The 14,950-nt window shown below is 47.1% G+C and overlaps 3 protein-coding genes across 5 annotated transcripts; 2 read left to right on the top strand and 1 right to left on the bottom strand.

Moving 5' to 3' along the window:
* The first annotated feature begins 141 nt into the window (after nucleotides 1-141).
* Nucleotides 142-3,250, top strand: irf9 (interferon regulatory factor 9). 3 transcript variants are annotated; one of them, XM_037279977.1, is made up of 10 exons: nucleotides 142-274; nucleotides 570-655; nucleotides 889-1,011; nucleotides 1,086-1,257; nucleotides 1,333-1,478; nucleotides 1,606-1,690; nucleotides 1,762-1,821; nucleotides 1,885-2,262; nucleotides 2,671-2,786; nucleotides 2,854-3,250. In XM_037279977.1, the coding sequence occupies exons 2-10, from the start codon at nucleotides 599-601 to the stop codon at nucleotides 2,995-2,997; spliced, it is 1,281 nt and encodes a 426-aa protein (XP_037135872.1). In that variant the 5' UTR covers nucleotides 142-274; nucleotides 570-598; the 3' UTR covers nucleotides 2,998-3,250. The 3 variants fall into 3 exon arrangements, with proteins under 3 accessions (XP_037135872.1, XP_037135871.1, XP_037135873.1); XM_037279976.1 differs by having other exon boundaries at nucleotides 1,762-1,827; XM_037279978.1 differs by lacking the exon at nucleotides 570-655 and having other exon boundaries at nucleotides 187-274; nucleotides 1,762-1,827.
* Nucleotides 3,251-3,729: 479 nt separating this feature from the next.
* On the bottom strand, nucleotides 3,730-5,237 carry emc9 (ER membrane protein complex subunit 9). Its single transcript, XM_037279981.1, has 5 exons — nucleotides 4,756-5,237; nucleotides 4,618-4,694; nucleotides 4,488-4,557; nucleotides 4,316-4,410; nucleotides 3,730-4,212 (listed from the first exon to the last, which is right to left on the bottom strand). The coding sequence occupies exons 1-5, from the start codon at nucleotides 4,948-4,950 to the stop codon at nucleotides 4,032-4,034; spliced, it is 618 nt and encodes a 205-aa protein (XP_037135876.1). The 5' UTR covers nucleotides 4,951-5,237; the 3' UTR covers nucleotides 3,730-4,031.
* Nucleotides 5,238-5,602: 365 nt separating this feature from the next.
* Nucleotides 5,603-9,547, top strand: LOC119139375 (neutral cholesterol ester hydrolase 1-like). The gene is made up of 5 exons (XM_037279979.1): nucleotides 5,603-6,298; nucleotides 6,618-6,840; nucleotides 7,341-7,410; nucleotides 7,796-7,967; nucleotides 8,080-9,547. Exons 1-5 carry the CDS (start codon nucleotides 6,164-6,166, stop codon nucleotides 8,698-8,700), a joined length of 1,221 nt encoding a protein of 406 aa, XP_037135874.1. The 5' UTR covers nucleotides 5,603-6,163; the 3' UTR covers nucleotides 8,701-9,547.
* Nucleotides 9,548-14,950: the final 5,403 nt, after the last annotated feature.

Genomic DNA, 14,950 nt, shown 5'->3' with positions numbered 1-14,950 from the left:
AATCGCCATCATCATGTTTGATTTTTGGAAAACAAGACAAACACTGTCTCCTCGACAGAAAGAACAGCTACGTGCGTTTGTGCTCTTCTGTCTCCCCCTTGTGGCCAGCGCATGGAACGGCTTCCAAGAAGTCACGTGATTTCAGCGAAACGCCTCCTGCGCTTCTGCGCGTTCGCAAGTCTCCAGTTTACGCAATACACAATAAGTGCGCGGCCCACAGGAGCGCGCACACGAAACTCGAAACAAGCAGCAAGCTTCTGCGGGGGCCAGCGAGGTAAACGAAACTTAAATCCACTTCCGAATGATCACCGTAGATTTTTTTTCGATGCTCTCTTAGCTTGCTAAATTTTATTGGTCTCGTTTGCGCCACCCATATAGCCGATTGTCGAATTTAGAAGCTTTCGATAGTTGGCTGACGAATAACGAAAGTGTTTTTTTGAGGGTCTCGAACGCGGAAGTGGCGTCCTGCGGTTCGGCTGTTGTTTTTTTTTTTTTTTTTGTACATTAATTTGTTTCTGAGCTAATGGTGCGTTATGCATATTTTGTCTGTATCCCCCACCGCCCCTCAGAGTGCCTCGGAGTTGCTTGCGTGGGAGTCATGGCCCATGCGACGCCGCGACACACCCGCAAACTGCGCTTGTGGATGGTGAAACAGGTGCGCGCATTCGCGTGAGTCGGCTCGGGGCGGGTGGAGGGCGCGCTGCAGAAACTCTTGAAATCGACTTTAAAGAAAGGAAAAAAGTCCCCCTCACCCCTCTTACAATTTAATTAAAACATCTTTTCACAGTTTTTATACTCAGGCCAAAGCGTCACTTGGTATTAAGGACCTTCCCAAAGACACTATTCAGGGCAGGACTACTTTCGATCAAAAGTGCCATGTGTTGGCAGGTGAACAGTGGTCAATTCCCGGGTCTGAAATGGGAGGATGAGGCCAAAACCATGTTCCGCATCCCCTGGAAACATGCCGGCAAGCAAGACTTTCGCAAGGATGAGGATGCCGCCATCTTCAAGGTGAGTGTCAACATGTTAGCGGAAGTACACAAGGAGAGAGAGAAAAAAAAGCAAGGCGCTACAATGTCGTTAAGGCATGGGCCGAGTTCAAGGGCAGGCTAAGCGATAACAACCCAGCCAGCTGGAAGACGCGTCTGCGCTGCGCCCTCAAAAAGAGCACTGAGTTTTGCGAGGTTGTGGAGCGAGCCCAGCTGGACATCTCGGAGCCGTACAAAGTCTACCGACTGGTACCGCCCGACGAGCAAGGTGAGAAAGGACCGTTCGCTATTTTTTTGGGAGAGTCGATGTCAGGGCACAAACGAGAATTCCACGTCTGTCAAGGAGCGCTAATTCCAGAGAGGAAATGTGAGAAAAGGGTCCGCAAATGCAAGCGCAGGAGCAACAGCAGCAGCGACGTCACGGCAGATGAAGACGTCCCTCGCGTCAAGCACATGAAGACGGCGGCGGACGACGGCAAAATTGAGCCAGTGCGTGTCAAATCCATCCACAAATTGAAAGCATTCTCGCCATGCTGCACAAGAAAAGCGAGCCTTTTAGCTCGTTAGCATTCTTAGCACTGCTAGCTCGTGTAACTGTTGTTTTGTGGCAACTCAGATCGCCGAAGACATCGGGGTGCAGCCTGAGCATCTCCTGGCAGAGCGGCACCCGGCACTGATGGACAACCACTCAATGGAAGCCCGTGAGTTTGAGCTCGCACCAGCGCTCGGAAGAACCTTGACTGACGACGTTTTTTTTGCGCCTTCTCTGCAGCGCTCAGCGAGATCCAACTGGACGTGTGCATCCAGGAGAGTGTCACACCTCCACAGGAAGGTAAGCGTTGAGCGAGCAAGATGACAAACTGTCAACAAAATTGCAATACGAATGCTTACGCAGACTCGCTGCACGTGGCGGTGCACTACTTGGGCCAGAAAGTGCTGACGCGACACATCAAGGGGGCCGACGTGCGGGTGGTGTACGTGTCGTCCTCCTCGCCTGCCCCGCCCACACCCGCCCCCGACGTCTGCTTCCCGCGCATCCACCTGCCGGAGCCGCCGCCTACGGTGTCCGGCGAAAGGGCGGCGCTGCTCTCCCTGCTGCCCTTCATGGAGAAGGGCATATTGCTCACGTCCACCCCCCTGGGCGTCTACGGCCGCCGCTTCTGCCGCGGCCGCGTGTTCTGGACGGGGCCTCACGGCAGCTCGCCCGCCTTATCCAAGATGGAGAGGAACTCAGAGCCCATCCTGCTCTTCAGCAAAGATGCCTTCAAGCGACGTGAGTGGAAATCTTTACACTTCAAACCAGGGGTGTCAAACTAATTCTTTTCACGGGCCGCATTGTAGTCATAGCTTCTTTCAGAGGGCCATTATGACTGTCAACCCAAATAAATGGATGAGCACCTCATATTATATACAGTAAAAGCGAGAAAACAAACTGACAACTCGTTTTCAAATCAGACGAGTACAAACTGGTCAAATATTTAAAAAAAAAGATATTAAAAGTGAAGACAATTTGCAATTCTAGTAATGACACACGAATTTGATGCACAATTTGTCTTCGCGGGCCACATAAAATGATGTGGCGGGCCGTATCTGGCCCCCGGGCCTTGAGTTTGACACCTGTGCTTTAAACAGAAATCTTCAGCTTGCCGCAAAACTCATGACTTTGTGTCCTGCTTTTCAGAGCTGGAGAACTTTTGTGTGAACGGCGGCGAGCCGCCACAATGCAGCCTCACTCTCTGCTTTGGCGAAGAACTCAGCTGCACTGAAGATCCGTCCGAAAAACTCATCACCGTTCAGGTATTCTGAGGTGGCACTCGTTTCGACTGACGTGTTATTTCATGTTGTTGTTGGTGCCGGATGTCAGGTGACTTTGCCATGGGCCGAGCGGCAAGTGCGGAGCGCTTGCTCCACGCTGGAGCCCTTCGACATCCTGGAGTCTCCGCTGGAAGAGATCACACTGAACTTGGTGGCGGAGCAGAGCGACGAGGCGGAGGCGGCGGCACCCTGACGGAACCTGGCGCCGGCCTCTTCCCCTAATAGCACCGAAGTCACTTTCTTCGATGGGCGGCCGTCCTTCCATCATGTTTGAACCGCCCGCCTGAAAATCTTGAATGGAACGAAGTGGCACACACTACAAACGCTGCAAGTTCAAGTCGCCAATTCACATGGAATGTCAAGGTCACATCTTCAATGGGACAGAGAAAAAAAAAAAAAAAAAAACTCTGCTTTTCCAGTATGAGAGTTTACATTTTTGGAACACACAAATCAAGCAGCAGAGGACCAAAAAGAGCACATAAATATTTACACAGAGTTCAACACTACGCACGTACGCAAGAATCTAATAATTTGGACAAATTTAAAACGCCGCTGACTGTTCTTTGGATTTGCAAGTGTTCTTTTAAAAATGGTATTTCTGGCGTTTACGTTGCGCTCGCATCAGCATAGATTTGATGTGTCACATTTGTATTTATTTCTATGTCCTACTGGAACACCCGAGAACAAACAAAATGTGTATTGTGCTATTTACATTTTTTTAGGCAAATGTAAGCCAAGGATAAAAACCACGTAGTGAACCGTGCATGCTTGAATTCACAAATTAATTGTAGTTTTTTAACTTATAACTTAGTCACTGTTTTTGTATATGCAGTATTAATGAACTATGTTGATGTGATTTTACTCTTTTACACAAAAGTAGTGCTATGCTGCTATCTTCTGGCACCTGAATCAACTGTTTTTTTTTAATCAACACCAAAGACGTGTTAACTTATTTTTATTAAACATGCTCACTGAAATGTTAGGGTCCTTTTATGTTACGGTTGAAAGATAAATCCCCGAGGGAGAAATGTGGAGTGGAGTCATCTTGGGATGTGTTTACATGTCCTTGAAATCATTCTAACGTTTAGGTGGGGGTCGCATCACCGTTGTGTTAGTAAAACAAAAAGACAAAACAGTGAAAAGGCTTCAATGGCAGACGTGCCATCGACCCTCCGTGTTAACAAAAAAAAATTGTAATATATTACTCGAAGCACTTGTCCCCCACTTCTAGATGTTTCCGTTGGCCGGCGAGGCCAGCTCGACGATCTTGGCGTTCAGCTTCTGATTGGTCCAGTCTCTGGTGATGTCATCCAGGTGGCTGTCGAAATCCACCAGGAGCGAGTGGTCGCCCGACTCCAACATCTGGCTGGCGATGGCGCGGGTCTCCTCCCACTGCCTCAGCATGATCCTGCATGGGAAGAAGATAAACAAAAAACAGGTGAATCATGATTTCATATTAGCATTTCGCTATCTGACTTCCTTTTGGTGATTAAGTAAGATTCACTCCTTACGTGTGCTTGTCCTTCAGCGTCCACCTCGAGTCTCTGCGTTCGTACATGACGATGGGAGGGACACGGTAGTCGGGAGACATTTTGCTCCCGTCCAGCTGATGGGTGACAAACACAACAGATGAGGACACTTCATTATAGTTTGCAGCGACCAAAAAGTTCTCAAGGAACGGACCATGAGCAGAACGGCGCCGTCGAACTGTTCGGCGATCTTGTCGGCGATCTTCAGGGCTCCTTGCGTTGGACTGTAAAAGGTTGTTTGCTTCCGTCACCAATCTTGCTGTCAGAGCGGTGCCGAGACTTACCTGCAATCTGACACGCAGGCGTTGGCTTGATAGTATCCCACAATCCTTTGCCGGGTCTGCGAGCACCACACGTCCACCTGCAGCATCGCCATTTTTAGCACACTTGAGTACATTTGTCAAAAGGTCAGCCGTTCTGACCTGTGTGAGTGCCAGCTGGGTGACGGGCGCCAGGGACAGGTGCGAGTGCAGCAGCGGCACGCAGTCAGTCACGCAGACAGCGCCCCCTGCCGAGCTGGAAGACAACAGCACCCCGTTGACGCTGCAACGGGGGAAGAGGCAGGCGTGCAGGTACATCTTGACGTACGCCCGGCATGACAGCTCCACTTCGCCCATGACGACGACGCCGCCTTTCGAGGATACAACTAATCGCGAGCGAGCGACCAAAAGGCTCAAAGTAGCGGCGGTATTAAAATTAGCATTTACGCTAAACACAAGCACTAAATGTATGAGTCCGTTGAGTGCACTATAGATAAAAAATTTAAAAATCGTAAGCTGTTGACTAAATAGTTCAACTTGTTACCAATATGCAACTATCCATTGAACAAGATAACGAGCCTTGTTGACAGCTACTCCATCCCGGTCGAAGGGTCTACTATTGCTAATGCTAAAGGGCTTCAATTATTGGCCAGCATAGTGACGTTCTCTTTACCGATTGGAGGAAACGATTACAAATCATTTTTGGTTCTTCTTCGTCGTCACGTTCCGATCTTTCGCACATCATTGGTTAGCATTGTGTGACGTTTTACCACGTGATTGGAGGGAATCCTTGTCAATCATTTGTCTTTCTTCTGTTGGCTCGTCTTCTGAAAACTTTTTTTTTTTTTCGTAGAAATATTACAACGTTGTAATAACCATTCGTTAGTTTTGATTCCGCCGAGCGGCTCATATAAATGATTTATGTATCTGTTTGTCTATCGCAATGATTGGCTAACATTATGACGTTCCTTTTCATGATTGGGGAAAAATATTTGTCAATTATTTTCCCTTTATTCGTTTTCCACTCTCAAACAGCTTTTTAGCGAGGAAGAATGACATCAATCAAACTATAATGTGTTTCTAAAAGAAAATAGTTACCACAACCCTCGGTTGTACAGCTAATTTAATCTTTACTTCTTCGTAGGGTCACCAGGTGGCAGTGTTAGTGTGGCTTTGACAAGTGAACGTTTCTTCCGGTGCTTATTTTCTTAAATGTTAACATCATACTTGAGTTTTACCTCGTGCGATGTTTATTTAACGTTTTAACAACATATTGATGTTTCCCATATTATCCCAGTGAGGACTACATTTCCCGGTTTGCGCGTCGTTACGCAAGCCCTACACATTTTCCGTAAACACGTTTTCAAAATAAGATCTTCCTCGCAACAATTCATTGCTCAGGGGATAATCTCGAAGGTCAAATATTACTTTTATTTTGAAATTGGGGTCTTTGCCCGGCGTTGTGTGCTTCCTCCAACCTGAGACCCTGGGAGGGATTTCGAGACCCGGGCGGGGAGGGTGATTGCGAGCGCGCCGAGGCCCCGGCCCGGTACACACTGACGGCCAAGCGATGAGGCTGCGTTTCACCGGAGCCGTGCTGCTGGCGGCGGCTGCCTATTACGTGTACCTGCCGCTGCCCGCCGGAGTGAGCGAGCCGTGGAAGCTGATGCTGCTGGACGCCCTCTTCCGGGGCTTCATGCGTGTGGTGAGTCCTGACAAGACAGCTGGACGGGGGGCTGCGATTGGAGGGCGGGGCTGATTATTATTTAACATGGATGAAGATTAATAAATAGATGCTTATGAAACTCTTGCAGCATCTATTTATCTTCATTTATTGCTTCTCTTATTACACTTGTGTGTAATTTTGATGCTCAGGGAGATAAACTGCAGCATGTGACCTGTATTTGCGTAAGCCTTGTACAACACGCTGGACTTGTTCTGCTTGAATGCAGTTCCATAAGCTCTCACGCCCAGTTTCTCTCAATTGCTCCTGGATGACCCCGAGGCATCTGTGCTGTGTGCAGGGTGATGTGGCCCAGGCGCTGGGCGTGTGCCACCAGGTGCACCTGCTCAACTGGATGGTGTCATGGGCCGAGGAGATTGAGGCACGTTCAAGCCCCGCCGTGCTCGTCAGCGATGGACAGCTCGGGGGCGTACCCGCTCGCATGTTCCAGGCCACGGGTGGACGCAGCCCCAAAAGGGGGGTCATCTACTTTCACGGCGGAGGTTGGGCGCTGGGAACTGCACGTGAGTGCAAGTCACTACATCGAGCTAGATATATATGTCAATCAAAAGCTAGACATGGCTAGATAGCTGTTATCAATAAGGGCACGAGTCCAGGTGGAGTGTTATCCTTAGGGACGTATTTACCGTGGTCTTGCAGCAGAGGTCGCTGTTGCTCCGGGAAAGAAAATTGATGCGTTGAAATAAAATTTACAAATCACCATTGGTGACCGGAATTAATTCACAATTGGCCCGAAGAATCAGATTAAAACTCCTCAGTATTTTTCATTTTCTCATCGGTTGGTTAGAGCAAAACATCGTGACAAGCAAAACACTATCTCAATTAGCATATGAAATAATCAGGACATTTGGTGAGAATCGTGTATTTTGTTGTTTGGTTCAAGCCCAGGCATCAAATGCACGCCACTAAAAATGATACCCTAGATTTGATAGACATCACGTGATACCCTAGATTTGATACACATCACGTGACACCCTCTCCTCCTTTTCTTCTTTCTTCACAGGGATGCGATCGTATGATCTCATGTGCCGCCAAATGGCGGAACAGCTGGATGCTGTCGTCATGTCTATCGAGTGAGTAACAAATATTCCCCCCAAAAAACGATTGGATTTATGGATAAAAATGAAAAGCTGCATTTACAAAAAAAATTATAAAGTGAGATGGATTGTACATAAAAGCAAAATTGTAGCTAAATAAATGTTTCAGAAAAAAAGTTCTATTCAATAAAAATATGTTGCACTTAAAAATTTAATTTACTGTATCAGAGTGAAAAGAAATTTAAGCCACTGCGGCATTTGTTCAGTGATTATTTCAGTTACCATCAGAGGGCGCCCAAGTAACACACTTTAACAATCACACGTATCAGCGTTTGTCCAACTCCATGCAAAATATTTATCACTGCTTTTTTCCTGTTCATGTCCTTCTTCTTTTTTTTTTTAAACAACGACGTTGCCGTAGCTATCGTCTGGCTCCAGAGGCGGTGTTCCCGGACCAGTACCACGACGCGCTGGCGGCATCGCGGGCCTTCCTGTCCCAGGAGGTCGCCAAGCATTACGGGCTGGACCGGGAACGACTGTGCGTGTCGGGAGACAGTTCGGGAGGGAACTTGGCGGCAGCTGTCGCGCAGGAGGTGAATCATACTTCATCATTTCATTGAAAAAAAGGAAAGAAAAATAGCTGAGGCAGCATCGGTTGAGTGATGAGCATGGCTGCCTCGGAGTCTGACGGGTGTGTGTCTACAGCTGGGCGCCGACGTGACCCTGACGGCACGCTTCAAGGCCCAGGCGCTGATTTACCCGGTCCTGCAGGCGCTGGACTTCCACACCGCGTCCTACCAGCAAAACCGGGCGGTGCCCATCCTCTTCCGGCCCGTCATGGCCCGCTTCTGGCTGCTCTACCTCGGCGCCGACCCGTCCCTGAAGCCAGCGCTACTGGCCAACAACCACAGCGCCTTGGACCAGCCGGCGATTGGCCCGGCCGCACGATCCCGACTAGACTGGACCGCTCTGCTGCCGGAGGAGCGCAAGAAAGACTTCCGGCCACTGGTGGTGGAGACGGGCTCGCCGGGGCTGGCGGGCCTGGTGCCGGCGCTGTTGGACGTGAGGGCGGCGCCCCTGCTGGCCGAGCGGGAGGCGCTGGCCAAGACGCCCGAGGCGTACGTGCTGACGTGCGAGTTCGACGTGCTGCGGGATGACGGGCTGATGTATGCCGAGAGGCTGCGGCGGGCCGGTGTACGCGTGACCAGCGACCACTATGAGGACGGCTTCCACGGCTGCTTGTCCTTCGCACACCTGCCCGTCATGTCCGCCGTGGGCCGCCGTGCCCTCGACAACTACATACGATGGCTGGACCACAATCTCTGAGGCAAAGCCGGATGCTTTTATCGGACCGATTGAGAAAACAAGTTCCACGGCTTGTATGTTGACATTAGCTAGCAGGCTAGCTAATATGTTTCGGGTATCCTTTCATTTTTGTTAAAGGAAAACCAAGTCAAAACTGTTCGCTACAAGAAGATGGTTTGTGCGCACCCACGAGTCTAAACATTGCATTCTGATTAATATTGCAATGGTGGAATTAAGCAGCAAAATGCAGATGTATTTATCTATCTCAGGGGACGGCCATTTTGTCACTTGGCGTCGACTGAAAATGACATCACGGTTTGCCAACTAAATAGACAATAATGAAGAAAGATGGTAAACCTGTCTTGGAGTCACAGATGGCACCTGCTGCCTGCAATCCAAAAAAAGACACAAAAACACAAGCCTAAGAAGAGATTGGCGCTTTTTATGGTTTGATTTCATCACTGGAAACTCGCTGCTTTTCATTCCCGCTTTTGGCCAAGTTGGCCTTTTACTTGGAAAATTTCAGAGTAAACAATGAGCATGGGCGTGGGCCCACACGCACACGTAAAACACGTAAAATAGTCTAAACACACACAAAGCACATTGCTAAAGCCGCTCGTCACTCGCAAAGCCGGGCGTGGTGGCTTGTGTGACGAGATGGCGCAGAGCTGGCTGAAATGCCGTCATCTGCGCATGCGTCTGCGAGGGAACGGCGAGAACCAGCGCAAGAAGACAACTGGCCTTTGAAGTGTCACTCTTCTTTACATTCAAACTTGCCCCATCCCAGCTTCCACTTTGTTCCTCACAGACGTGCTCAATGTGGCTCTTTATGGCTCCGCCATGAAATAAATTCAGCTGAACGCTGTTACATGCCGTTGCTGTTTACTGAGAAGCAAAACAGTTTTTTTGGGGGGGGGATTGTAACAAAGGGCCTGTACCAAGCTGCAACAACTTCTAATACTCTTTTCAGTGCAGTCATAATTGGGACTTGAACCTCACTTGACATAAAAGTGCAGTTTTCCAACAAGCATAACTTGTTCAAGGGAAATACAGTGATCCCTTGCTACTTCGCGTTTCGTTTATCGCGGCTTCACTACATCGTGGATTTTTTTAATTTAAAAGTCAATATAAAACTTCTGAATTGAGGAAACATGTGTCTAACCTTTAGGACAATGTAGTATTGCTCCAAATGTTCGTTTACATTCCTTTAGAAGTCTGTTTTCGGGTGTTAGCACGATCGCGAATTAGCATCTTTTCGCTAACTCGTTAGCCTGCCCAGTACTTCTTGTTGGTGACCGTATTTCGCGGATTTCACTTATCGCGGGTGGTTTTTGGAACCAATTATCCGCGATAAATGAGGGATTACTGTACAGTCTTTTCTTGTAAATTTCTTGTAAATCTTATTTCCTTGAAAAAAATTAGGATCATCTTGGGGAAGACAGTCTTGCTTTATTTTCTATCCATCATTCATCCATCCATCCATCCATCCAAACTCCACACAGGGAGGGCCGGAGGTGGAATGGAACCCGCACCCTCTGAACTGTGAGGCGGACGTGCTCGCTATATTTTCCCTCTGAAAGAAAATCTAAAAAAAAAAAAAAAATTACTACACACTGCCATCGACTATAGAAGTCAAAGATCAATTTGGAGCGGTCTGCCCGTGAATGAGTTAAAATTAAGTCATTTTTTTCACAAGTCGATGATTGCTCAAAGTATTGACACACACAAAAAACGAAACAAATATGTTTTTATTGTTCAACTAAGTTCTTGGAAAACTTTGTAAGATAACATCTTCTTTTCATATTTCCTTAAAACTCTCAATTGTCAGGCCCGATACCGGTTGAATCTTTTGATGCTTTTTTATCCTTGTTTTGGTATTTGTCACTTTGGCAGTTGCGAGGCAAACGTTCTCACGCTCAGTCTACGTCGACACTGGCTGACGCTCACTTGTCAAAACATCAGCACCCGACGATCTCGTCTGAGCGGAAGAACTTTTTCCCGCCATGTGTGCGACACATGAGCGCTAACGAGCGACACATGTGGCCTTCGTCGCGTGAAGACGAATCTTCAGCCTTATGGAGAGTTATTGATTTGTTTTCAGCTTGACTCTTGTTTCCTGTGCTGCGGTTTGGCCGCTGGCCCTCGGCGCTAGCACTCGCTGAGGGCGGCGACGTGGCGTCACTGCCGCTCGGAAACGATTTTTTTTTATCCTGTCAGCCGGCACAATTAATCCACATGTGAGCGCCGCACTTGCTAGCCTTAGTATTCGCCACCTAATGGGGAAGGGACCACGGCGCTCCGGCGGTTGGGATGGCTAGCTAGCTAGCTAGATGGCTGGCTAGCTAGATGGCTGGCTAGTTAGCTAGCTAGCTAGATGGCTGGCTAGCTAGATGGCTGGCTGGCTAGCTAGCTAGCTAGCTAGCTAGCTAGATAGATAGATAGATAGATAGATAGATAGAGATAGATTGATAGAGATAGATAGATAGATAGATGAATCTTTATTTCGAACATGATTTATTTAGATAGATAGATAGATAGAATCTTTATTTCGAACATGATATAGATAGATAGATAGATAGATAGATAGATAGATAGATAGATAGATAGATAGATAGATAGATAGATAGATAGATAGATAGATAGATAGATAGATAGATAGATAGATAGATAGACCGAGAGTAAGAGAGATTTCAAACATCATCTTTTGCAAACACAGACATTTCGTGGACATTGTGATTGACATTTTATGGAGCTCCAGGTGGTTCACAATTGAGTTACAACCCACCCCTCTTTTTTCTTCTTCTTGGACATCCTACAATTTGATTTACACCTGACACTTCCTCCGCTGAATTATGTTTGGGTATCGTTGTGCAAGAATGTGATACGTGTGTGTGTGTGTGTGTGTGTGTCGTGGTGGTGTGGTGTGTGTGTGTGTGGGGGGGGTTCTCCCTGTTGGAGCTTGTTCCAAACCTGCAGACCAGCAAAAAGAGCAACAAGACATCCAGCTGCGATGCGACTGTTCTCGCTGATTGAAAACAAACACGACTGCGGCTGCCACACATGTGGGCAGAGGGGCGGGGTGGTCTGGCTCAGGGGGGGGTTATGTATGTAACCGCCCCCCCTGCCATTAATCAGAGCCTGGATGATGAAGTTGAAGAAAAACAACACAGGCGCTGGCGGCAGTGGAAACAAGCTGCCAGAATGCGAAAGGAAAGCTGCGGCTGGGAGCAATTCTCTGGGGAGAATGTTATCGCAACCGCTGAGGGCCACATTGTTCACTCTTCCTGACAGGCCCGACGCGTGGGGGGGTCGGGGTGGGCATCGGGCACCAGGAGGGAAGGGGAGTAATTCCTGGGCCTCTGCTTGGCTATTTCTACACTTTTGGTGGCTGCTGGGCAGAAAACTAGACAAATACTTTATGAAAAATGTGTGATGATGTCACTCTGCCATGACAACAAGTCAAGGAGTGACATTGGGTAATTTTATCGCATCAACACCTTTAATTGTTCACTCGTGTTTGCCTGTGAACTTTACTCCACATTCCTCAAATGAAATTAAACAACTCGGACAAGAAGCACAAAAATGTCAATTCGAGAGGGAAAAAAATAGGTTGAGATAAAGCAAATACAAGCAAGGAAAGAAATGTTTGGAAAGTCCCCAAAAGTTTGTGACTGGTCAGCTGTCAGCTTGACGTGCCCGCATGGCCAACCCCATTGTGTGTGCGCGTGCGTGCAAGAGAGCGAGATATTGTCGGGAGGGCGTCGACTTTGGCATGTCGACAAGAAAAGAAAATTTATCAGATGATGTTCACATTTGGATTCTTTCTTTTGTTTGTGTAGCCAGTCCAGCCTGTCAACACGTCAGCTCGCTGCATGAGAGGCCCAAATGAATTTGTTGTTTATTACACACTCATTTGGGTCTAATAGTATAGAACACGGGTGTCAAACTCAAGGCCCGGGGGCCAGATACGGCCCGCCTCATCATTTTATGTGGCCCGCGAAGAAAAATTGTGCATCGAATTCGTGTGTCATTACTAGAATGGCAAATTGTCTTCACTTTTAATAACATCTTTTTTTTAAATATTTCACCAGTTTTTACTCATCTGATTTGCAAACTAGTTATTTGTCAGTTTGTTTTGTAGCTTCTACTGTATATAATATGAGGCGCTCATACATTTATTTGGGTTGACAGTCATAATGGCCCTCCAGAAGCTATGACTACAATGCGGCCCGTGAAAAAAATGAGTTTGACACCCCTGGTATAGAAGTTGGAAGATTTCTACATCATGCCTTTTGTCACTTATTTGTATCGTATCTGGCTTTTTATCTGCTTGAGTCAAATGAACATTCTCTGCTTAACGCCCCCGCCATTTTTTTTTCAATTATTGGAAATCAATTCAGGCATCAAGGGCTTCAAGACAGTTTCTGTCACACGGCATTAAAAAGAACGTGACTGAGTGCTGTTTTAGTGAAGGTCTAAATGTGCCTTTCCCGAATGTGTTAGCATTAACATTTAGCTGGCGGGTTTTAAAAGCTATGTGGTTGTTTTAAATGTTTTTTTATTATGTTGGTTATATGCCAATAAACACCTTGAAGCTTCTTTTTTCAAGAATCCTTCACAACTCGCCAAATTGCAGCTTATTGTCGACAGACTTGAGTTTACTGCCTGGGATGTGCTAGTACAGTAATCCTTCGTTTATCGCGGATAATTGGTTCCAAAAACCACCCGCGATAAGTGAAATCCGCGAAGTACGGTCACCAACAAGAAGTACTGGGCAGGCTAACGAGTTAGCGGAAAGATGCTAATTCGCGAGCGTGCTAACACGCAAAAACGGACTGCTAAAGGAATGTAAACGAACAGTTGGAGCAATACTACATTGTCCTAAAGGTTAGACACGTTTCCTCAATTTAGAAGTTTTATTTTGACTTTTAAATTTTTTTTTTAATTTGAAAAAAAAATCGGCGATGTAGTGAAGCCGCAATAAACGAAACGTGAAGTAGCGAGGGATCACTGTATATACATGTATGTAGATATACATATTTATATACGTATACGTAGACATATGTTTGAGATTGGTAACTTGTTGAGCACAAAATTGTTAACATATGCTAACGTATGACTTTTTAACCACTTTAAAAAGGACATTAAAGTCAGTCCAGACGTTTTTTGGTGAGTCAGCAGTGAGTGAGGATGACCTCTGCACGGGTACGTGCACACATACACACACACACGCACACATACACATACACACACTTGCCCCCAGCAGGCCTCTTAGGCGTAGCGCTGGAGTGTAACTTCAGCGTCGAGTGTCTCCCACGGGCTTGCGGGGTTCGCGATGCAGATTGAGGCCAGATGTTTGTGTTCCTCATGTGGCCAGCAGCCAACCAGCGGCATCCATTTATAGGCCACGAGGTTCCCAACGTGCAACAGGACGCCGCCAGGGAGGCCGGCTGCCAGCGATGGGGTGGTGACCGCTGGGGTCAGCGCTCCGTCGGGTGTCTTCAACTTCTGACGCAGACGCTATAAAGTTGTAAAGTGGACACACACGCGGGCTCAGTGGGAGTTGAACTGGGTTACGCCGGCGGGGGGTGGAGGGGTGGGACGTCCACTGTTTGACTTTCAACGTCTTCCCGCATCTCTTAAATTTAACCGTGTCCCTGAACACCTCACAGGAAGTCCATTAATTGCACATGCAAAAGAAAAGGAAACTTTTTCTAAGAGCTAGCATGTTAGCTTTGCGTGTGTGAGTGTGTTTACGGTCTATCTCGAGTGTGTCGGCACAGCAGGCCTATAATGAAAGCAACGTGCTAACAGCAGGCAGTGAACGAAAGACATGTACTTTGGACTTTTCATCCTTTTTTTCTTTTGTTTCATATTCTTTGTACTTGTGCCCCCAACTGACATATCTTGTTTTATGCAGACGCTGAACATGCAAACAGCAGTTTTTTATGTGCAGCGCCTTAGAGCCTGTTAGCGTGTTAGCATCTGAAAACCAAAGCTTGGTATCCATGTCTTGTTTGCTTTTCCCTCCTCACAAATTAGGAGCCCAGTACTTGATATTAACACAACATGGACCCTTTGACCTTTTGAAGATTTTCACACGTCAAAGCATTCCAATGTTTTGCAATTTTTTCCCTATTCTCTCCCACAATCTAGCAAGCGACTCAGGTGTTCATTTGTTTTTGTTTTTATTATTTATTAAGGTGATTGAAAGGTAAACGTTGATTGGAAACAAGATGAGAAATGTCATCAAGTATCTTTTCAATTTTAC

Source organism: Syngnathus acus, chromosome 20, assembly GCF_901709675.1.
Source record: "Syngnathus acus chromosome 20, fSynAcu1.2, whole genome shotgun sequence".
In the NCBI taxonomy this organism is placed as follows: Eukaryota; Metazoa; Chordata; class Actinopteri; order Syngnathiformes; family Syngnathidae; genus Syngnathus; species Syngnathus acus.
This window is presented reverse-complemented; position numbering and strand designations above follow the sequence as displayed.

What these genes read in the sequence shown, in the direction of transcription:
- emc9 (XM_037279981.1), bottom strand. Translation starts at nt 4,950, where the DNA reads ATGGGCGAAGTGGAGCTGTCATGCCGGGCGTACGTCAAGATGTACCTG. An exon ending in CCCAGCTGGCACTCACACAG is followed by an intron (nt 4,695 to 4,755) that starts GTCAGAACGGCT and finishes GCGATGCTGCAG; the next exon opens with GTGGACGTGTGGTGCTCGCA. An exon ending in ACGGCGCCGTTCTGCTCATG is followed by an intron (nt 4,411 to 4,487) that starts GTCCGTTCCTTG and finishes GTCACCCATCAG; the next exon opens with CTGGACGGGAGCAAAATGTC.
- irf9 (XM_037279976.1), top strand. Translation starts at nt 599, where the DNA reads ATGGCCCATGCGACGCCGCGACACACCCGCAAACTGCGCTTGTGGATG. An exon ending in GGTACCGCCCGACGAGCAAG is followed by an intron (nt 1,258 to 1,332) that starts GTGAGAAAGGAC and finishes ACGTCTGTCAAG; the next exon opens with GAGCGCTAATTCCAGAGAGG. An exon ending in AAAAACTCATCACCGTTCAG is followed by an intron (nt 2,787 to 2,853) that starts GTATTCTGAGGT and finishes GCCGGATGTCAG; the next exon opens with GTGACTTTGCCATGGGCCGA.
- LOC119139375 (XM_037279979.1), top strand. Translation starts at nt 6,164, where the DNA reads ATGAGGCTGCGTTTCACCGGAGCCGTGCTGCTGGCGGCGGCTGCCTAT. An exon ending in TTGGGCGCTGGGAACTGCAC is followed by an intron (nt 6,841 to 7,340) that starts GTGAGTGCAAGT and finishes CTTTCTTCACAG; the next exon opens with GGATGCGATCGTATGATCTC. An exon ending in CGGCAGCTGTCGCGCAGGAG is followed by an intron (nt 7,968 to 8,079) that starts GTGAATCATACT and finishes GTGTGTCTACAG; the next exon opens with CTGGGCGCCGACGTGACCCT.